Source organism: Danio rerio, chromosome 16 (assembly GCF_049306965.1).
Source record: "Danio rerio strain Tuebingen ecotype United States chromosome 16, GRCz12tu, whole genome shotgun sequence".
Taxonomy (NCBI): Eukaryota; Metazoa; Chordata; class Actinopteri; order Cypriniformes; family Danionidae; genus Danio; species Danio rerio.
In genome coordinates, this window is record NC_133191.1 from 2943401 (window position 1) to 2967500 (window position 24100).

General features: G+C 39.5%; 1 protein-coding gene across 2 annotated transcripts in view; it reads right to left on the reverse strand.

The window, feature by feature from the left end:
* Nucleotides 1-229: 229 nt before the first annotated feature.
* tgfb2 (transforming growth factor, beta 2) overlaps nucleotides 230-24100 on the reverse strand; it is a 68909-nt gene continuing 45038 nt past the window's right edge. The window contains exons 2-8 of one of the 2 annotated variants that reach the window (XR_012391358.1): nucleotides 22413-22576; nucleotides 16824-16956; nucleotides 14884-14994; nucleotides 11035-11203; nucleotides 6748-6901; nucleotides 3568-5003; nucleotides 230-2661 (exon numbers count right to left, since the gene is read on the reverse strand). Coding sequence is in view for 1 of the 2 variants with exons in the window: in NM_194385.1 (NP_919366.1) it covers nucleotides 4845-5003; nucleotides 6748-6901; nucleotides 11035-11203; nucleotides 14884-14994; nucleotides 16824-16956; nucleotides 22413-22576 (890 nt within the window). In the remaining variant the exon portion in view is untranslated. 2 annotated transcript variants of the gene reach the window in all.

The window sequence follows — 24100 nt, forward strand, 5'->3', positions numbered from 1 at the left end:
TCTGCAGCAACTGTGTGATGCTATCATCTCAATATGGAGCAAAATCTTTTGAGGAATGTTTCCAGTACCTTGTTGAATCTATGACAGGAAGGATTAAGGCCGTTCTTAATCAAAAAGGGGTCCAACACAATACTAGTAAGGTGTACCTAATAAAGTGGCCGGTGAGTGTTTATGTCTGTACTGTTGCACATATACTGTTATCATTCAAAGGAAACACTCACCATTCCTGTTCACTTAAATAATTTATTTACCACTAGAGCACCACAACAGTAATGTGTTACAATACATCATAGTGGGTCAACAATATCGACATCATCATCATCATCATCATAGACAACAACAATAAACAGCTGTAGCGTGACAATGCTGGTTTCTCCTTCCACTTCCTGTGTCTGGGACTCTCATCCTAATACAAACAAGTGTCACCTTTAAAAGAATCCTGGGCATGAATGGATGCTGCCCCTTTTAACGGATAGTTTGTCTTGAATACCGGTTATGACGAGGACTGGTTTAAAGGGGAAGCTCCACCTCACATCATAAACTCATGTCATGTGGATGAAGCTATGACTACAAATGAAAATAAAACAAACAAAAGCTACAAATAAAAAAAAAAGTAGAAATATAATAATCAGTGCAATTCTTTGTAACAAAGGATCACTTTCTCTGAGAGAAAACAAGATCACAAATTCAGGAAGACGCTTCGAGATGTGTGGACTTCTGGATTAACGTTTTTATTTCTTCATTCTGTGTTAGAGGTTATACACGTCAGCATTCGCCGCAGCTTCTGCAGGGCATTTATAAAGCTGGCATCTACACTAAACCGTTTCTCACTTGCGCAACCTGACAATCTGTTCACATTCACATCCTTTCTCTGACGTTACTGACACACTCTTCTCACATCAATAGCTGCGTTTACATGCACGTTGACTTTAGCTATGTTTCCATCCGAAGGTGCAAATTAAATTTATGCACAAAACTTGAATTTCGCATAAAAGACGTGCTAATTCCATCCAATGAGTCAAAGAGAACAAAATCGTCACTTCCTTATTAACTGGCGCCAAATATCAACAATAAAAACGTAATTTGCTGCGGTAGAAGCTGCGTCAATCTTTTCTTTATTTAATAAATGGCTTGCGCCTCAGAAGGCGATGCTGACAAGCAATGAGCACGTGGTAGTGTTTAAAGATACACAGTTAACAATTCTGGAGGTAATTAATAATATAATAACTCTAATACTGAAACGGTTCAGGCGTTTTAGGATGACCATAACAACAGTTCATATGCTTTACAGTGTGCTCAGCCTGCTGGTTTATCCATTCACACACATTTTTATCATCACATGATCTCTTATAACAAAATGACATGATCTTTTTTTAATGCGCATGTAACCCCGCCGATCCGACAACCCGCTTCGAGCTGATATCGAACCGGCGTCCTTCCGCATGGGAGTCGGTTGCTCCAACAAGGAGGCTAAAGACCTTGGCCTCTAGTGTTTGTTGCTAGAGCACCTTCAGAGGAGTGAGGTTTACCTGCACAGCACTTTACTAGCTGGCCTCCGTTACACACACACTGGAATTTGTTCGGTAAAAGTGTTTCCATCGTAGTTTATACACATTTTTTCTTATCGAATAAAAAGTTTATCCTACTCGGTTGTTTTTTATGTGCATTTCCAAAATGCGGAGATTGGAAAAATAACTACTGACGTCGACTCGACTAAATTGACGTCAACTACATTTCGGATTGGAGTGGTGTGGATCTGAAATACTCAATCAGTGGGTAAACAAGTATGCAGGTTATTGTTTGAATCTGGTTTTAATGTACCTCTCACACTGCTGTATGCTTGCATGTTTTATGACATCAGATTGTATGTAGGTTTATTTACGTTTCATCTTAAGAACGGATCAGTGATTGGATTTACTAAACGTTGCCTCAGCAAACATTTTCACCAATCGGTAAAGCATGTAAATGGCTCAAATAGAAAAAAAAACTCGCTCGGGCTCACTTGGGTTTCCTCCGCGTGCTCCGGTTTCCCCCATAGTCCAAAATTAAATTGTCTGTAGTGTATATGTGTGAATGAAACTGCGATCCTCGATTGGTCTCACACAGTCAAGTGATGCGATTTCGCAGGTCAAAGTTCACCAAGCTTGAACTTTGCATGGCAGCAACCTGCAGAACATGACGCATAACCCTACATTTCCGGTCTGACGCATTTGTGTGCATATAAATGGAAGTCTATGGGAGGAAAAGCCCAGTGTGACCACAGCTTAAGTGTGTATAGATGTTTCCCAGTGATGGGTTGCAGCTGGAAGGGCATCTGCTGCGTAAAACATATGCTGGATAAGTTGGCGTTTCATTCCATTGTGGCGACCCCAGATTAATAAAGCCGAAAAGAAAATGAATGAGATTTCAAAAGTTACGAAAAGCCGTGAGCTAGTGTTGACTTGTCATGTTCATATTGATGTCATATCCAGCAGATTTCAGTTTTAACCTGATATTTTTGCAGTTTTTGAGTGAATGTGTGTGATTGCTTTACAACTTATTTGTGGCAATCAATAACATAACAGCGACCAATCTGAGAGATGTGAGCTTTTTAACTTCAATAAAAGTAATGCGTTTAAATTACTAGCAAATATACAGCTGAAGTCAGAATTATTCGCCCCCCTGATTATTTTTTCCCACAATTTCTGTTTAACGGAGAGATGTTTCCTGAGTCTGGTTCCCTCAAGGTTTTTTTTCTTCACTCCCATCAGGTGAATTTTTTTTTCCCTCTCCGCTGTCACCACTGCCTCGCATTGTTCAGGATTGGTAGAGCTACGCATCGATGAATTGGCTCTTCAGTGTTTGAACTCTCAGTAATGATTAAATCACACTGAACTGAGCTAAACTGAACTGAACTGAACTTAAACACTAAAACCTGAACCACACTGTTCCAGTTACTATGACCATTTATGTGAAGCTGCTTTGACACAATCTACATTGTAAAAGCGCTATACAAATAAAGCTGAATTGAATTGAATGTTTTCAACACATTTCTAATCAAAATTGTTTTAACTGATTTATTTATCTTTGATCCATGATGACAGTACACAATATTAGACTAGATATTATTCAAGATACTAGTATTCAGCTTAAAGTGACATTTAAAGGCTTAACTAGGCTAATTAGGATAACTAGGCAGGTTATGGTAATTAGGCAAGTTATTGTATAATTATGGTTTGTTCTGTAGACTATTGAAAAAAATAGCTTAATGGGCCTAATAATATTGTCCTTAAAATGGCTTTTAAAAAAAATTAAAACTGCTTTTATTCTAGCCGAAATAAAACAAATAAGACTTTTTCCAGAAGAAAAAATATTATAGGAAATACTGTGAAAATGTCCTTTTTATGTTTAACATCATTTGGGAAATATTTAAAAAAAAGAATAAAAATAAATAAATCAAAAGGGGGCGAATAATTCTGACTTGTAAACTGTACATTGCAAGCTCAGTTTTGTGTGCGAAAACACAACTAATATCAAACACACATCACATTCTTGATGAACACTTGCATAAACATCTTCTATCATCACCTTTCTGTTTCAAATCGACTATCATCATGGCAGAGCAAAGATCATCTTGATGTAGACTGCAAAAATGCTTTTCTCATTTAGATTTTTTGTCTTGTTTCAAGTCCAAATATCTAAAAACTCTTAAATCAAGGAGCATTTTTTAGACAAGCAAAACATATAGTCTTGTTTTGAGAAATAATATGCCAAGATTAAGTGAGTCTTTCCTTAAAACAAGCAAAAATCTGCCAATGGGGTAAGCAAAATATTCTTGTTTTTCCTTTTGACATAAGCTTATTTTGTTTACCCCATTGGCAGATTTTTTTGCTTGTTTTAAGGAAAAATGCACTTAATATTAGCATATTATTTCTCAAAACTAGACTATACGTTTTGCTTGTCTTGAGAATTCTTCTTAATTTGAGAATTTTTAGATAATTGCACTCAAAACAAGACCAAAAATCTAAGTAAGAAATGCATTTTTTGCAGTGTAGACTTGTTTACATCTACATATTCAGCTTACCAGCACAGGCATATGGTGGAAACTTTTTTTTTTGCAGCCACGAAAACGCAAGACTGTACATTGTGCAATGTTTTCACTTGCCAGGCACTCGCGAATGCAGCTGAGTGAGTGGAGAATGTTTCTGACCTAAATGATTGGAACAAAATGTCTTTGGCTGCTACAAACAACATAGCATTTTTCTCTTGGCGTTTTTAACACCATGCAAGGTGGCTAAATGATGTCTTGCTTTACCTTTCCTATTCATCTCCTGTTGCCAACTCTAGCCCCAGTTTATCTGTGCCAAACTTACGAGTTCATTTGCGACAACTACAAACATTTGCAAGAAGTATCCAGGTCTTCACCATGTCTGGTGAACAATAACATGGGTTTTAAATATTACCAAATAGTCAAACAAACAATATCTGAATTATTAATGGAAACAAAATCAACATCAATGACAATAAAAAAACAGAAAGAAGTGTTTGTTCGAAATAAATGGAACAAGGGATGTTCTCCTCCGCTTGCTTCACATATAGACACCTATTACGTACTTCCAGTGTTTGCCAAACTCACATCCATAGAGTGATGAGTGGGTGATGTGACGCATGCCGACAGGGTCGATTCCAGCACAAAGTTCACACGCATCCTTCAGACGTGTGCTTTTACATCTCAGCTAGGGTACTATCCTGTAGGAATTACTGGTACCTCGACGGCCTGCCCAGCATGTTCGTGATTGGGTTTAAGTTATTGTGTTTGTCAGTCTGAATGCGTGGACGTCATGGAAGTGGAGTTAGATCGCTTCCTAGCTGCACTTGCAAGACTTGACAATCATGTTGGAGAGCTGCTCGATTTTGGGGGTCTTGCCGATGTAGTAGAGGATTGTGAGGGGTTCCAGATCCTGAGACACGCAGCAGGGAGATGCAGATGCTTCTGGATTAATAGTGTTGTAAAGGCCAAGGATCTGAAACAGGGGAGGGGAAGGCTATTATATAATGCATTTACTGTGATAAAAGTATAGCTTTACTGCAGTACAGCGCATCCGGAGAGTATTGATAGCGCTTCACTTTTTCCACATTTGTTTATGTTAGAGCCTTAGTACAAGTGGATTAAATTCAATGATTTCCTCAACATTCTACACACAATCCCCCATAATGACAATGTGAACAAAAAGTTTTTGAAATTGCTGCAAATTTATTACAAATAAAAAGCTGTAAAATCACATGTACATCAGTATTCACAGCCTTTGACGTGAAGCTCTAAATTGAGCTCAGGTACATTCTGTTTCCACTGATCATTCTTGAGATGTTTCAGCAGCTTCATTGGAGTTCACCTGTGCTCAATTCAGCTGATTGGACATGATCTGAAAATGCTACACATGTCTATATAAGTCCCCAGGGTTGACAGTGCATGTCAAAGCACAAACCAAGCATGAAGACAAATGAACTGTCTGTAGACCTCCGAGACAGGATTGTCTCCAGGCACAAGGCTGGGGAAGGTTACAGAAACATTTTTGCTGCTCTGAAAGTTCCAATGAGCACAGCGGCCTCCATCATCCGGAAGAGGAAGAGGTTTGGAACCACCAGGACTCTAAGGCTGAGACTCTAAGGCCATCTAAGCTGAGTGATCGGAGGAGAAGGGCCACAATCAGGGAGGTGATCAATAACCCGATGGTCACTCTGTCTGAGCTCCAGCGTTTTTCAGCGAAGAGAGGAGAACCTTACAGAAGGACAACCATCTGTGCAGCAATCCACCAATCAGGCCTGTGTGGTATAGTGGCCAGACGGAAGACACTCCCTGCCTGTAATTAGCCAAAAGGCATCTGAAGGACTCCCAGACCATAACAAACAAAATTCTCTGGTCTGATGAGACTCAAATTGAACTCTTTGGAGTGAATGCCAGGCGTTACGTTTGGAGAAAAGCAGGCAGAGCTCATCAGCAGGCTAACAGCATCCCTACGGTGAAGCATGGTGGTGGCAGCATCATGCTGTGGGGATGTGTTTCAGCAGCAGGAACTGGAAGACTAGTCAGGATAGAGGGAAAGATGAATGCAGCAGTGTACAGAGACATCCTGAATAAAGACCTGTTTCACAGTGCTCTTGACCTCAGACTGGGGCGACGGTTCATCTTCCAGCAGGAAAATGACCCAAAGCACACTGCCAAAATATCAATGGAGTGGCTTCACAACAACTCAGGAAATGTCCTTGAGTGGCCCAGCCAGAGCCCAGACCCAAATCCTATTAAACATCTCTGGAGAGATCTGAAAATGGCTGTACACCGTCGCTTCCCATCCAACCTGATAGAGCCTGAGAGGTACTGCAAAGAGGAATGTGCGGAAATTCCCAAAGACAGGTGTGCCAAGCTTGTGGCATCATATTCAGAAAGACTTGAGGCTGTAATCACTGACAAAGTTCCATCAATAAAGTATTGAGCAAAGGCTGTGAATACTGATGTACATGTGATTTTACAGCTTATTTACTTGTAATCAATTTGCAACAATTTCAAAAACTCTGTATTCACTCTGAATGTTGAGGAAATCAATGAATTTAATCCATTTTGGAATAAGGCTGTGATATAAAAAAATGTGGAAAAAGGGAAGCGCTATCAAGACTCTGTATGCAGGATCATAGCAGCATGATCAAACCAGGCACAAAGGAAAACTAACAAATGGATTTGGTGTGGTTGTAGAAATCCTCCTGAATTCTTACATTGCTGTGTTGGGTGTCTGCGCTCCACAGATACGGACAGGCTCCTGCACAGAAGTTGGCGTTATACCCTTTGGGTTCATGGATCCACCTCCAACCCAGATCCTTCTTGAAGTCGATGTAGAGCGAGCGTAAACAGCAGTTGTCCTGCACATTCCTACGGGATGAAGGGAGACTGATGTTCAATATAATGGACTATGAAGAATAGGTACACTTTTAAGCTCGTCAATCAATAATATATGGAAAATAGGAAATAAAAACACTCCAATAAACAGCATTGTTTTGGTAAATGTAGGTATGCAAATGCTAAAACTGCTTTAATGCAATAACAATAATAAATAATAACGTAAAACAATAATAAATAAAAGTTATTATTGAGAATTTACAGCAGATCAGATGTTTTTAATGAAGATCTAACCCCTTTAGAAGAAGCCTACTAATGAATGTCAGTGCTAGTGTATACCACCAGAAATCATTGTGCCTTATGAGTGACAATAGACCGATTTCAAGCAGCCGCCATTTTAAAAGTGTAATCTGCGGTGGGAAGAAACCTGGAAGTAACGCCTGGAGACACAGGAATGTTGTGTAACTGGCTGTATATCTTATCAGCGAAGAGAAAGCGACACTAATTTATCATTTTACCACCTTCGGAGTTTACATTTACATTTAGTCATTTAGCAGACGCTTTTATCCAAAGCGACTTACAAATGAGGACAAGGAAGCAATTTACACAACTAAGAGCAACAATGAATAAGTGCTATAAGCAAGTTTCAGGTCTGTAAAGTCTAAGAAGGGAAGTATTAGTAGTATTAGTATTTTTTTTTTTTTTTGTACAATTAGTGTGATATTCAGAGAGGCAATTACAGATTAGGAAGTGTAGTGGAGACTAAATAGTTGAGTTTTTAGTCCTTTCTTGAAAGTAGCGAGTGACTCTGCTGTTCTGATGCAGTTAGGGAGTTCATTCCACCAACTGGGCAGATTGAGCGTGAGCGTTCGCGAAAGTGATTTTTTTCCCCCTTTGGGATGGAACCACGAGGCGACGTTCATTCACAGAACGCAAGTTTCTGGAGGGCACATAGATCTGCAGAAGCGAGAGCAGATACGAAGGAGCAAAGCCAGAAGTCACTTTGTAGGCAAACATCAGAGCTTTGAATTTGATGCGAGCAGCAACTGGCAGCCAGTGCAAACGGAGTAGCAGCGGAGTGACATGTGCTCGTTTAGGTTCATTGAAGACCACTCGTGCTGCTGCATTCTGGAGCAGCTGAAGAGGCTTGATAGAGTTAGCTGGAAGCCCAGCTAGTAGAGAGTTGCAGTAATCCAGTTTGGAGAGAACAAGAGCTTGAACAAGGAGTTGAGCTGCATGTTCAGATAAGAAGGGTCGGATCTTTCTGATGTTATAGAGTGCGAATCTGCACGATCGAGCAGTTCTAGAGATGTGGTCAGAGAAGTTTAGTTGGTCATCAATCGTTACTCCAAGGCTTTTCACCATTTTGGATGCAGTAATGGTTGCCCCGTCCATCCAGTTACCCGATGGTCTGAATGGATAGTAAAAATAAAAAAGGGATATCAGGGCTCATTTTCAGATTAGAGAAATGGCACTAGTTGGTTGTTGCTAGGTCGGATATGGTTGTGGCCGGAAGCTAACGAGAATTATTTATATTATTTGTTAAATTTCCCATTTATTGTATTTCATTAACGTCACAGCAACGTAAAACAGTAGTTGTACCGAGTATTATTTATGCTATCTAAAAAAAAAAAAAAAAAAAAGACAGAAAACAGGAAATTACGGTTCACAGCTGTGATGTGTCTCACAGTACAAGAAAAAGAGATGAGTCTTTTGAGACGTCCCACCCAAAACGTCTATTCCAATAGCAAATTTGTCAACACAGGAAAGAAAATTGCTCTTTCAAGTGTCTTAAGATGCTGAATTCCGTCCAGCGCTACTAATCAGATCAGATTGTTCTTTACCACCAAACAACACTTCTTTTTTTTTACGATTTTGGAAAGAAAAGTCTGATAGTTTCTCAGCTTGTTAATGCTGGATGTTACCATGGGAGTTTAACGTCAGGAAGTATAAAATTAACAGCACATTGGGTATAATGCGAGCGCAAACGTGATCGTGACAGCAGCGAGAGAGAATACAGATGATTTGTGTTAAAAGACAATCCAGCCACATTTAGCTTTAATCCAACAGTGAAAAGTTTTCCAGTTCATTGATTAAGTTCAGTCTGCTTTGATAGGTGGTCCCCTCTTTGATATGCGGCCCACCGATTGCATAATGCTGGACTGAAGTCTGGCGGTTTTTAACTGCTGACAGATGAGGATCTATAGAGAACACAGAAGTGCAGTGGTGTTGCTTTTCAGATGCGCACTGTGTTAAAATAACTACCTGTCCTTTTCCTTTTACCTACTCATTATTAGTAGTCGTAGTATTAATACCAAGGGCATTATTCTGGTTCTAGTAGTTGGAGTTGTTGTAATAATATTAGTAGTTGTAGTAGCCATTGTAGTAGTAGTAGTTGTGGTAGTGATTGTTATAGTTGTTGTAGTAGTATTAGTAGTAGTGGTTTTGGTAGTGGTAGTAATAGTAGTAGTTGTAGTGGTAGTAATTGTAAAAGTAGTAGTTGTTGTTTTTGTTGTAGTAGAAGTAGTAGTTTTTGTTTTTGTAGTGGTAGGAATAGTTATTATAGTTGTAGTATTAGTTATAGTAGTAGTAGTAGTTGTTGTTGTTGTAGTAGTAGTTGTTGTTGTTGTAGTAGTAGTAGTAGTTGTAGTAGTAGTTGATGTTGTAGTAGTAGTAGTAGTAGTTGTAGTAGTAGTTGTTGCTTTTGTAGTAGTAGTAGTTGTAACAGTAGTTTTTGTTGTTGTAGTAGTAGTAGTTTTAGTAGTAGTAGTTGTTATAGTAGTGATAGTAGTAGTTGAAGTAGTAGTTGAAGTAGTAGTTGTAGTAGTAGTAGTTGTTGTTGTACGAGTAGTATTTGTTGTAGTAGTAGTAGTTTTAGTAGTAGTTGTAGTAGTAGTTGTTGTTGTTGTTGTTGTAGTAGTAGTTGTTGTTGTTTTTGTTGTTGTTGTTGTTGTTGTAGTTGTAGTAGTTGTTTTACAAGTAGTATTTGTTGTAGTAGTAGTAGTTTTAGTAGTAGTATTAGTAGTAGTAGTTGTTGTTGTTGTTGTAGTTGTTGTAGTAGTGATAGTAGTAGTTGAAGTAGTAGTTGTAGTAGTAGTTGTTGCTTTTGTAGTAGTAGTAGTTGTAACAGTAGTTGTTGTTGTTGTAGTAGTAGTAGTTTTAGTAGTAGTATTAGTAGTAGTAGTAGTTGTTGTTGTTGTTGTTGTTGTAGTTGTTGTAGTAGTGATAGTAGTAGTTGAAGTAGTAGTTGTAGTAGTAGTTGTTGCTTTTGTAGTAGTAGTAGTTGTAACAGTAGTTGTTGTTGTTGTTGTAGTAGTAGTAGTTTTAGTAGTAGTAGTTGTTATAGTAGTGATAGTAGTAGTTGAAGTAGTAGTTGTAGTAGTAGTAGTTGTTGTTGTACGAGTAGTATTTGTTGTAGTAGTAGTAGTTTTAGTAGTAGATGTAGTGGTTGTTGTTGTTGTAGTAGTAGTTGTTGTTTTTGTTGTTGTTGTTGTAGTTGTAGTAGTATTAGTTGTTTTACAAGTAATATTTGTTGTAGTAGTAGTAGTTTTAGTAGTAGTATTAGTAGTAGTTGTTGTTGTTGTTGTTGTAGTTGTTGTAGTAGTGATAGTAGTAGTTGAAGTAGTAGTTGTAGTAGTAGTAGTTGTTGTACAAGTAGTATTTGTTGTAGTAGTAGTAGTTTTAGTAGTAGTTTTAGTAGTAGTAGTAGTAGTTTTGGTAGTTGTAGTAGTTGTAGTAGTAGTAGTAGTAGTAGTTGTTGCAGTAGTTTCTTTTTAACTGTAATTATTACTATCATTAATATTATTTGTCATTCGCCATCACTGATTGGTTTTGTTCTATTATTTTATTCAATCTGTCTATTTATATTTATATATATATATATATATATATATATATATATATATATATATATATATATATATATATATATATATATATATATATATATATATATATGGCTGTACCTGACTGCTGTTTTTTTTCTGCAACTTGTTTTTCCTTTGTTTCCCTTGTATTTGATTCCATGTCATTTGTGTACCTCTCATGGGTTTAATAAAATAAAATGAAAAAAATTATATAGTATATGTGTATATATATATATAAAACAATAAAAATAAATAAATAAAACAATTAAAAAGTGTCTCCTACAACCAAAAAAAAAGTACCTGGAGCAGAAAGCAGTATCCAGGGCTCGCTTCTGTCTGTGGCTCTTATGCTGCGACTCCAGACGGTATGATGGCAGCAGCATCAGCAGCAAATGTGGAGACTGACCGCTGTGGCGGCGCTTTTTAAACATCTTCAGATCCCCTCCATTCACAAAGCTGTCGTCTATACCTGCGAATGGGTAGAAACTTTGTTTTAGGCTCCATCTTTTACCAGCAAACCATACAGAGAGCATTGCTACTGTACATCAAACACAGCTTGACGCAGCAGTATTATTCAGCCGTAAAAGCGCCTTAAATGATTAGCAACTCTATTGTCATGTAATGTTTTGGGTTCATTCATTCATTCATTTTCTTTTCAGCTTAGTCCCTTTATTAATCTGGGATCGCCACAGCGGAATAAACCGCCAACTTATCCAGCATATGTTTTGCGCAGCGGACTCTCTTTCAGCCACAACATATCACTGGGAAACATTCATACACACTCATTCACACACAACAGCCAATTTACCGCATGTATTTGGATTGTGAGGGAAACCAAAGCACCCAGAGGAAACCCACACCAACACTGGGAGAAACCCCGTGCCAACTGACCCAGCCGGGGCTCGAACCAGGTACCTTCTTGCTCTGAGGCGATTGTGCTAACCACTGCGCCACTGCGCCGCCCAATCTTTTGGTTTAATATAATTAAATAATTAATTTATTATTCAAATCATATGCTAAAAGAGAAAAATCAACGTGTCCAGCAAACCTTTTTAATAAAAATAATGTTATTTTAGTAATCAACGATTACGAAGTGCCATGACCCACAGTGCCTGCATTGCGCATAGTCATGCAGTTATACTCATGCATGCTGTTTGTTTTGCTCTACAATAACACTTCTGAAACACTAGCTGGCAGAAGGTTATGTTATGTTCCTCTGTAATGAGTTTCTTCAATGGTGTTTTGTTTATGCTTAACGCTACCTTAATGTACAGGTAGCTAAAACTCACTCATTCTGAGGCGGGAACCGGCAGACTTTAGTCATGAGGCAAAACATCTAGAGCTACTTTACGAGACTCAACACATGGTCACCTTGGAGTTTTGAGATATTAGGCTTTAAAGTTTTTGCATTCCACAGCAAAGTAACATTTGTTTTTTAAATAAGTGCGGTTTATTCATAAACTAATTTCGAGAGGATCACGTGCTTATAATCAACACGGCTGGCTCCTTATTAGCTCCGTAATCAGCCTTATTAGATGATTACGGAAGCATCATAAATAAGAGTTTTTCACTCCAGTTATCTTCGTCTTGAAGCTCCCCCCTTTCCACCCCTTCCTCCTCCCCCTTTTTCTGATCAGGCGACACGGTGGCCCAGTGGCTAGCACTGTTGCCTCACAGCAAGAACACTGCCGGTCCAACCTTTCTGGCCAGTCAGTGTTTCTGTGTGGAGTTTGCATGTTCTCCCCGTGTTCGCGTGGGTTTCCCCCGGGTTCCCTGGTTTCCTTCCACCGTCCAAAAACATAAACCATAGCCAATCGACTAAAACAAATTATTATCCAATTTAACCTTAGTTTACACTTCTCACGGTGACAAGCAGGGGAGTTCTCGAGACCTACCTGACCTCGAATTCCCCTCTCGCCCTTTTAACGGGAGGGAGCCCCGGGCTCGAGGATATTACGAGCTCAGGGCTCTCTCCCGGGACAGCATGCCAAATACGCTTTATTGATTATCAGCTAAGTGTGAACTCTTGAAAAAGTCTTAAAATGTAAACAACTTATGAAAAACATCCCATAATGTAAATAAGTTGTCATTCAATAACTCAATTTAGACAAAAATGTCAGATAGCACCTTATAATTTTAAGGTGACGACTTGTAAACACTTGCCCAATCAGGCTCTCGGCCCCGCCCACACTCGACACAGATACCAAGCCGACCAATCACAGAGCTTGTGCTTTGCGTTGTTGCGATCTGTAGTTACGTTTTATGAGAGGTGCGCGTAAGCCATGGTATGGTGAGGGCTATGTGACCACAGGAAGGCTGCGCCAGACCATACGCTTACACTTGACTTAAGTATAAATATACCGTAAATCAGTATCAACTCTCGTCATTTAAAGGGCCATGAAAGCCCCTCGTTTCAGCAGGGTGTTTTTTTACACCTCTACTTTGGAAAAAGTCAGAAAAGTGGGCGTGTCCAGCTCTGTTTAGGGGGGAGTGTCAGAGGAAGAAAAGAGGGATGGTGTGGGAGTGTCTATTTGGGCGCGCTGAATTTCAGAGTCAAAACACACAACCACAGCAGACAATGTGACTGTGTTTACATGGACATCTCTAGTCGAATTATTTGCCAAATTATTAAATAGTGGACTTTAACTGCAGTTTGGCTCTTTCATTCAGGGAATTCATTCATGTCCCTCCCGACAAACGTGATATTTGATTCGAGGATCTGCTCTAAGCGTGTATTTTTCATGCAATGTTTGATACCGCACGGCGAATGAGAGAAAAAAACTCAGCATTTCCCGGAAACTTAGATGCACACGGCAGGTAGTGTCAGAAAGCCGCGTGTGTTATTCCGGTCACAAAATCCAACACGAGGTTATAGTTTGATTGTAACTGTTAGTGCTAACTTGTTTACACTCGGTGCAATAGTTTGTTTGATACGAATAAAATACGAACTGAATAAACAAAGAGCACTGGTCGCTCACTTACCAAATCTGCAGAGACAGGACAATCACCAGCAACTAGAGCCGCGTCTTTATTAAGAGGAGACTACAAGCGAATCCGGATCTCAGCGTTTGCAGATGAGAACAGCTCTCAGGTAAACAATGTTCCTCCTTAGACACGTAAGTTATTGTTGTCGAGCGTCGCGTACACTGTTAATCCACACGTGTTGCCAACTGCGCTCTCACAGAGAGAAAATTAAAACAAAACTTAACTATAAAACTATAAAAGCAACACTTCACGCTTGTTTTGCCAACACAACGTGGCGTCTTTGCCGTCTAAACACTGTGACAGTAATGAATATTAATGAAGTTGCACAATAGAGCGCACTGATTGGTTTGAACCAAGCCTTACTCACGCATTAATGCAGCACACTGTAAGACGTAATAAGACTCACTCTGGCACAGACGTCCAGTCTGCATGCTGGAATACACGCTATTATCTCACGACCGTGACGCAGCTTCAAAAATCGTTTCAAACCGGACGTACGAATTTGCTTGAAATAACGCAAAAACAACCAATTTACACTTTTTAGTGAAATATAGGTGTCCTAATAGTGTTTTTAGCAGTGTGGGACACATATACAACTGTCAACAGCTCAAAACATGTGTTTTGGTGTGTCGTGACCCTTTAATGTTTTGGTTTAATAAAACTAATTAATTAATATAACACATTCATTCATCAAATAGTCGACTCAACGTGTCCAGCAAACATAAAGACTATTTACGCATTCTTTCAAAAGCAGACCCTGATTGAATCTAAAGGGTGGAGGCTTTGCTGAAGTTCAAATACAAGCTAGTTTTCATTTGTTGCGCATTTTCTGCTCACCACATAATTTCCACACCTCAGTGCATCATTTCAATGTTTTGATGACTTTAATATTATTGTAAAGTGTGACAAACAGACGTCATCTGGAATGCATAGCCGTGTCCCGTCTTTGGACTTTTCCAGCAACCTCTTGTTTACCTTTTGTGGAGTTGATTTGATTGGGCCTTAATCAGTATCAATCCTTTCGGAATGAACCCAAAACGTATCTATAAATCAAATCTGACTCTGTGAAGCAACAAAAACATGCATTTCTCTTCTCCTTTTCTCTAACGCACACTCACACACACACACACATATAAACTGACTCGAACCCCCACCCAAAGCCACCTGCAAAGCGCGTCTCCAGCTCCTCGCTCTTGTTGGGGATGATGTAATTATTTGACGGCACAAATGTGCAGCAGGGACAGTGCAGGCTGATCTTGAATCCTTTGTTTCTGTCTGGTGGGAGAGAAAGACAGCGAAAAACATAAGAAAAAAACAGCTCATGCACGGCAAGGTCAGATAATCTACAGCAGATAAATGAGCTCATCTCTGGAGCGAGAGATCTGAGATCACTCCCATGATCCCTCAGGAGTCGCCGAGCGTCACAGATTCATCTCGTATCTTGATGGAGAACTGCTGCGCTCCAGCTCTTATAAGCTCATCTGTGATGCATGATGACGATCTCCTGCGATTCTCGTCCAAGCCAACAACGGTACACTTAAATTGATGCGAGTAGGCATCACTGACTACATGGACAACAGGAGTCAAATGATTTACCGTAATCTGAATAAGACAGTAATCCGTATTAAGATGTTGACATGAGTTCCTTTTAAGTTCCTGTTTTACATGATCTATAGTATACACAATTAGCTCCATAAATATCGGGACATCAACACAATTCTGACATTTTTGACTCTATACACCAAGACAACGGATTTGAAATGAAGTGAAGACTGTCAGCTTTAATTTGAGTGTTTCACTAAATAAGTATCAGTATCACTAAATAAATAACTTTACATGGTAACCAATACGATTTAGACAATGCTCTGATATAAAACTAACTTTACCTCAATCCCACTATATATGCGGGCTCTATTTTGACGGTCCATGCGCAAAGCGCAGGGCGCAAATGCTTTCAGGGCATGTCAGGACGCGTTTTTGCTAATTTAAGGACGGGAAGTCTGCCTTGCGCTTCGGCACATGGTCTAAAAGGGTTGAGTTTATTCTCTTAATGAGTTATAGGTGTGTTTTAAGAATAAACCAATTAGAGTCTCATCTCCCATTCCCTTTAAGAGTCAGCTGCGTCGCGCCAAGAGCGCATTCGCTATTTACAGGACGCAAAGTAAGTCTAAGTGGAAAAAATGAGCATTTCACAAGCAAACAGTTAACAGAAAACAGTTAAACAGAGCATCTACTGCGTGAGAATGAGAGATAATGGATCTACTTTCACTTTCGCTCTTGGATAGGGAAACCTTTACGCACAGACATCAATTAGTCTATAAATAAATACTTTTGTGTGTTAAGAGCAAATATTCGTTTCAAAACTATTTCTAAATTCAGTTCTAATTTCCAGCAAACGAATAAATGAACAATAATGACAAAATGAGCCAAAAACCTGAGTTATATCATAAAACACATGCTGTGCCCCATATGGTCTAAAACCTGACAGGTGGGCAAATCTAAGCTTGTTTTTAATAAAACAAATATAAATATGGATATAATAAATAATACTGCTAATAATAATAACATTATACAAAAGCAAATTGTTTTGAATGAACTGAAAAAGCCTCCCGAGATGAAGAAGACATAAAAGCAGTGATTTTTCATATTTATGTAGGCTAGAAAATAATATGTTTTGTAATATTTTAATCCTTTATATTTATATCCTATATCTATTCTTATTATATCCTATATATATCCTTAATATTAATTTTTTTTCATATGTAAAGATATTTGCCTATTGCTCTCTTGTGTGTATTAAGCAGTGTGTAAGCGAGGCGCAACTCTGCGCTGGAGTTTAGACCGGGTTTGTTTTGGTCTAGTGAAAAATCTATTATAGTTTCTCAAAATAGCGACGCGCCAGTGGTCCGCCTCAGAACGCCTTCCTTTTTAGAACAGAACGCCTATGGACGCACATACGAGCGCTAATGCATTTGCTATTTAAACAGCGTAGCGCAACGCCTCAAAACCACTCTTGCGCCAAGCTGAAACTACCAAAAGACTATTGCATCACGCCTTGCGCCACACTGCGCCGGGTTTTATGATAGGGCCCTAAGAGTGTTTACCTCTGTGTAGCAGCCACTCGCTGACAGCCTCCGTCACGTCAAACGACAGCCATTCTCCCTCCGTCCGGGTGCGAACCACTTTGCTGTTGATGTATCGCTGTGTAGGTGACGTCAGGTCTTTATGCCCTAAAACCTGAAGACACATAAAGACACATCAGCAAACGTTGATGCAACCCAGGCTCATTACGAATATGTACCCAGGTCTACATTTCTGGGAACTGCGAAATATGTACCCAGAGCTACATCTGCTTGCAGTTTTACATATATATATATATATATATATATACACACACACACACACACACATATATACATATATATATATATATATATATATATATATATATATATATATATATATATATATATATATACATACATACATATATATTTATTTATATGTATATATATATATTTATATATATATATATATATATATATATATATATATATATATATATATATATATATATATATATATATATATATATATATGACTTATTTGTATATCTTTGCAATCTAAACATTAACTTATTTTTCATTTTAAATATATGATTTATATTTACATACTTAAATTAGAAATTGTATCGTCTTACTGCGCATTAGAGTAGGCTTTGTGTGTCAGAAAAGTGATTAAACTACAGCTGTCAACATTGGGATATAAAGATACGGGATACACCCCCAACAACCGTTACAGTGTGGGGAGGAAATTCGCTTTAAGTAATAGAATACATAACAAACATTTAAAAATGTAAAACAAAAGGTTTAGCCTATTAAAATTAATTTACTGATCACATCTGTGTTATCGTATGCGTTAAAAGTGTGTTCGTTTTTTTTACTTTAATTATTCAACGATTTTTCCACGTACCAATAGAAGGAAGCCTGCGTACATCTAGTGGTACCCGTACCACAGTTTGAGAACCACTGATCTAGAGGCCTTTGCCTTTCATATAAGCCACTTCTGACACCAAATGATCAACTAGAAGTCAAATAATTTGTGTTCCTAAAACTTGAATAGGCGACAAGACTTGTCAGGTAGTGTATAACAGTGGTTTGTTCTGTAGACAAATCGAAAACAATTATTACTCAAGGCGGATAATAATATTGACATTAAAATGATATTAAAAATCCTAGGAAGCTGCTTTTATTCTATCCGAAATTAAACATTTCTCCAGAAGAACAAACATTATACTGGAAATACTGTGAAAAACTCCTTGCTCTGCTAAACATCATTTGGGAAAATTTTGAGAAAGGAGAACAAATAATTTTGAATTTAAGTGTACCTCTGGGTACATATTTTGCAGTCTCCAGATACGTAGACCTGGGTACATATCCACAATAAGCCTATGTTGCGTTCATATGCCAGGGCTCAAAACAGCGGATCCCTTCCTCCCGCTGGAAGCTCCCTGATTGATTAGCCAGGTCTGGGAAATGCTTGGAGAGGCTGCGGTGGCGGAAACAGATGCTGGACAGGGTGCACTGTTATTCCTCTGTCCTCCGTGGCTGCGTGTTTATATTGGACGCCGCAGCTCCTAATGCCTAAAACACTGCAGCGGCTCAGCTTCCTTCCATCGGGCCGTGGAGGTGAACGTGGGATGGAGAGGCTCAGACGGAGGCCAGAATGGAGATACTAATTGAGGGATATTTTAACTGGAGCTGCAGGGGTCTGATGTGCACAAACTAGGCTGGTTTGGAATCAAGTTACGCAACTGTTGACATGGAGATACATCTCAAGCTGGGTGGGAATAAAGCTGTAAGGAACCCTTTTCACATTTCTGGATTTCCCAGAAGTTGTCATAGTTGGTAAACTCAGAGCGCAGTGAATGGGAGAGAACAACAAACCATTTATTTACAATCCTATTTGCTGAAATAATGAAAGAAACACTCCATGATGGTGTTATCAAGACTTTCAGAAGAAGGAAACAAATAGTGTGAGAATGATAACAGCAGCCAGAAGAGCGAATAATGGCAGATTTACTGTCCTGCTCCCATAGACGCTGTATTACAAACACCTCGCATAAGCTGCAAATTGTTTTTGTAATAACAAATATGATATAATACATACATAAATACATATAAATGTTCATATGTTTTTTTTTAATAATCAAGATATTCAAACCTTTCAAGGAATTAAGATGCTGGTGATCGTTATATGTATCATAACAGTCTTGTGAAAAGGGTCCATTGGTTTAACAGGAGAGTTGAGGTACTCCCATATAAAATCCAATATATGGTGCCAATTACATATATGACATACATGTTCATGTTTGGGTATCACAAATGAAGTAAAAAAACTGTAATTAAAACATCAATGTGCATGTCATATATGTAATTGGGATATAAACTCACCGGCCACTTTATTAGGTACAGCTGTCCAAATTCTCATTGATGCAACTTTCTATCCAGCCAATCACATGGCAGCAACTCAGTGCATTTAGGCACGTAGACATGGTCAAGACGATCTGCGGCAGTTCAAACCGAGCATCAGAATGGGGAAGAAAGTGGATTCAAGTGACTTTGAACGTGACATGGTTGATGGTGCCAGTTGGGCTGGTCTGAGTATTTCAGAAACTGCTGATCTACTGGGATTTTCATGCACAACCATCTCTAGGGTTTGCAGAGAATGATCAGAAAAAGAGGAAATATCCAGTGAGTGGCAGTTCTGTGAGTGCAAATGCCTTGTTGATGCCAGAGGTCAGAGGAGAATGGCCAGACTGGTTCCGGCTGATAGAAAAGGCAACAGTAACTCAAATAAGCACTCGATACAACCGAGCTTGAGGCGGATGGGCTACAGCAGCAGAAGACCACACTCCACAGTCACCAGATCTAAATCCAATAGAGCAGCTTTGGGACGTGGTGAAATGGGAGATTGGCATCATGGATGTGCAGCCAACAAATCTGCAGCAACTGCGTGTTGTTATCATGACAATAAGGAGCAAAATCTCTCAGGAATTTTTCCAGTACCTAGTTGAATCTCTGCCATGAAGGATTAAAGCAGTTCTGAAGGCAAAAGGGGCTCCAACCCGGTACTAGTAAGGTGTACCTAATAAAGTGGCCGGTGAGTGTACATAAACAGTCATGCTTAAAATTATTCATAACTCTGGGGCATGAATAATTTTGAGCTTGACTATATAATTTTATTTTCTATCTATCTATCTATCTATCTATCTATCTATCTATCTATCTATCTATCTATCTATCTATCTATCTATCTATCTATCTATCTATCTATCTATCTATCTATTTATCCATCCATCCATCCATCCATCCATCTATGAGTTGTTTCACCGTTCTTATACAACCGGCACTATTTTGTTCATTCAGACTGGACTCAAAGTTATCATGAGGTCATGGTAACATTTTTAAGACATATTTAAACTATGTTTATGTAAGTTAAATTGACATAATGCTCATTAAATTCAATGTACAAAACAGCAACTGCTTTTTTTATAATTGTGGCGATTAGATTCACAGTTTGTGAATCACGCCTTTAGATTATCCAATGTAATACACTGATAAACTGACTTCTATTGCACTATATCATCACTACTGAAGTTGACTTTAATTATAATAACCGTACGAACCTGCCCAGAGCCAGCAGGATCATTAACATGAGTAATAAAAATGGAGCCGGATCAAGCTCTCCCTTCATTTTAAAACCTCCCTAACACATTCAGCATGTGAGTGTTAGCGGGACAGTGTTTACTGCACCTGTCATGACGGACCTGACACATGAACACAGAGGAGGGGAGCGAGGTTAAATGGAGAGGCAGGTGGGAGGCGGGGAGCGCAGACCTCGACAGCGCTGGGATTTTATTCAGCCCTCGAGACCCTCCGAACTCTAAATCACCAAACTGCATTCCACACTCACTTCTCTCCACACACACATAAAACCCCGCTGATCGATGGGCCGGAGCCCTACAGCACCCTTAAGATAAATAAACGAACATACGAGGAGAAGAGAGGTTAGAAAGTACATGTGTGGGCGCTTTCACACTGCTGCTTTACATCACTGTTTACTTCCCTCGCTTGGTGTCAGTGTTGGGCACGTCACATCAGAAAGTAGTTACTAGTAACATCTCACAAATAGTAACTGAATTAAGTAACGAATTACCAGGAAAAGCAACTATAAAATGCACATTAAATTAAATTGAAACACTAATTCACAGATGACATGAGATACTGTGTATTGCAGCAAGTTTCTTTTAACAAACATTCTAATCTTCATTCATGCTTTAATCTTGGTATAATGAAAGTAAATTGTTGTCATCACACTCTGCCACCTGGTTTATTAGCCAATCACTATCAGTTATGTGATTGTCCCATCCCTACACATACAGGCCAATTGTCATCACTTATGTGGTTGTCCTACCCCTAAACACACACATGCCAATCATAATCAGTTATGTGGTTGTCCGACCCCCACACACACCCAGGCTAATCATCATACGTTTGTTTTTGTCCCATCCCTACACACACACACACACACACACATAGGTCAATCATCATCAGTTATGTGGTTGCCCCACCCCTAAACACGCACATGCCAATCATCATCAGCTTATGTGGTTGCCCCATCCCTAAACACACACATGCCAATCATCATCAGTTATGTGGTTGCCCCATCCCTAAACACACACATGCCAATCATCATCAGTTATGTGGTTGTCCCACCCCTAAACACACACAGGCCAATCATAATCAGTTATGTGGTTGCCCCACCCCTAGACACACACATGCCAATCATCATCAGTTATGTGGTTGCCCCACCCCTAAACACACACATGCCAATCATAATCAGTTACGTGGTTGTCCGACCCCTACATACACCCAGGCCAATCATCATAAGTTTTTGTTGTCCCACCCCTACACACACATACCAATCATCATCAGTTATGTGGCTGCCCCACCCTTAAACACACAAATGCCAATCATCATCAGTTATGTGGTTGCCCCACCCCTAAACACACACAGGCCAATCATAATCAGTTATGTGGTTGTCCGACCCCTACACACACCCAGGCCAACCATCATACGTTTGTTGTTGTCCCATCCTTACACACACACACACACACACATAGGCCAATCATCATCAGTTTATGTGGTTGCCCCACCCCAAAACACACACATGCCAGTCATCATCAGTTATGTGGTTGTCCCACCCCTAAACACACACAAGCCAATCATCATCAGTTATGTGGTTGCCCCACCCCTAAACACACACAGGCCAATCATAATCAGTTACGTGGTTGTCCGACCCCTACACACACCCAGGCCAATCATCATAAGTATGTTGTTGTCCCACCCCTACACACACATGCCAATCATCATCAGTTATGTGGTTGCCCCACCCCTAAACACACACATGCCAATCATCTTCAGTTATGTGTTTGCCCCACCCCTAAACACACGCATGCCAATCATAATGAGTTATGTGGTTGTCCCACCCCTACACATACCCAGGCCAATCACTACACACACAAACCTTTTAAGATTCTCTTAGATAAGTCTTTGGTTCTGGATTAACTGGGCTTTGCAAATATGGCAGGCAAGTGAACAGACTTTCCTTAAAAGGGACTTTGGATTTACCTGGTAAAGCTCGATGCGCTGCTCAGAAACGCGGGCCTTTGGGTTTTGCAGCCTGAAAATCCTGAGCTCCGCCTTCACCAAGTTTGAGGCGTTCTTCTCCATGGAGCTCACGTCAAACATCAGCCTCCTGAAGTATGGGTAGTAATGTTGTGATAAGATGACATCTGAAACAAACAGAGGACAATGTTACTAACCCATGTTCGTCACAGTTTATTTTGAGGTACGATTCTCGCTATCAGCAAACCATTAACTGATTTTTGCCTTAATAAACTGCTGATTTGAATTAGATTGAATTAAATTTAATTAAAGGGATAGATCACCTTAACATGACAATTCTATCATTTTTACCACACCCTTTACTTGTTTCAAACCTTTATTAGTTTCTATCTTCTCTTAAACACATAAGAAAATACAAGCCGAAGACCTGTAACCATTGACTTTAACGGTATTTTTTTTCCTACAACGGTTTTCAGCATTCTTTAAATCATCTTCGTTTGCATTCAACATAAGAGACTAAGCCGAAAAGAAAAGGAATGAATGGACTAGAAACAAAACAAAACTCTAAGTAAGAACAGCATATTTTGCAGTGTGCGAGTCCTCCCTATGTGTTGATATGTAGGAGTGTGAGGAAGCAACAGTGAGACACACACACACTCACTTCTATCATGCGTGGCTCAGCTGCGATACAGACCGGCTCCATATGGGATCTGACTGAAGCCAGTAGCCCCGCATTCACACACTACTCAGAAGCATGTGTTACCATCATGTGCTTTGACATGCTGCATACACACACATACACTCTATGCTGAGAACCATGTGTGGAGCGGCAAGATGAGAGCGACAAGCCGCACAGTAGCTCAGCAAATTAACAAAGACAACCAAAGCCACATGCACAACTGTGTAAGCGAACATCTGAGAGATATGACAGCAGGCCGAAGAAGTTATGTGACATCGGCTCACTAAACAAATGTGCCTTTACCAATATTTTTGCAATTCCCCTCAAGAAAGTATACAATTCAATAACATCCAGCTGCACAGGACACATAATCCCTGCCACACAATCTGGGATTTTTACCATTAGTGTGTTTATTATGGCTAGAAGTGTTACGGATGCAGTTACTGAGAATGTGCACTGAAGCATAGCATCATTAATGAATGTTTTTAATTACTGTAAGGATGGGTTTAGGTTTGGGGTAGGTGTATACGTTAATAAAACACAACAGGTTACTGTGATGTTGGGATGAGGGTTGGGGTCAAGCGGCAACCTCCCGCTCTCCCTCGTGAAAACAATACGGAAGTGACTGAAACTGCAATTCATCGACTCGCCTTTGGGGGCTGGCTCCAGGAACTCCAGATGTTCACTGACTGCAATGCTAAATTGGCCAATTTTACAACTGATAAAACATGTTTACAGTCTGTTACAAACAATTGTTTTGGTGTATATGGCTAATATTACCCTTCATGACAACTGTGGGGGGGGGGGGGATTTCTTTAAAAACTCATGCCTTTCATTTATATTAAGTTATATAAGTCCGCATAATTAAGGGCGTGGCCACTTTAGTGACATCAAGGTCTCGCTGCTCACGTCACGTCAGATGATTCCGGCTGATTAGCTGCTGAACGCGGCATATACATCATGTCTTTCTTTTGTTTTATGTGGCTTTACACAGCCAATTGCCTTTGAGATT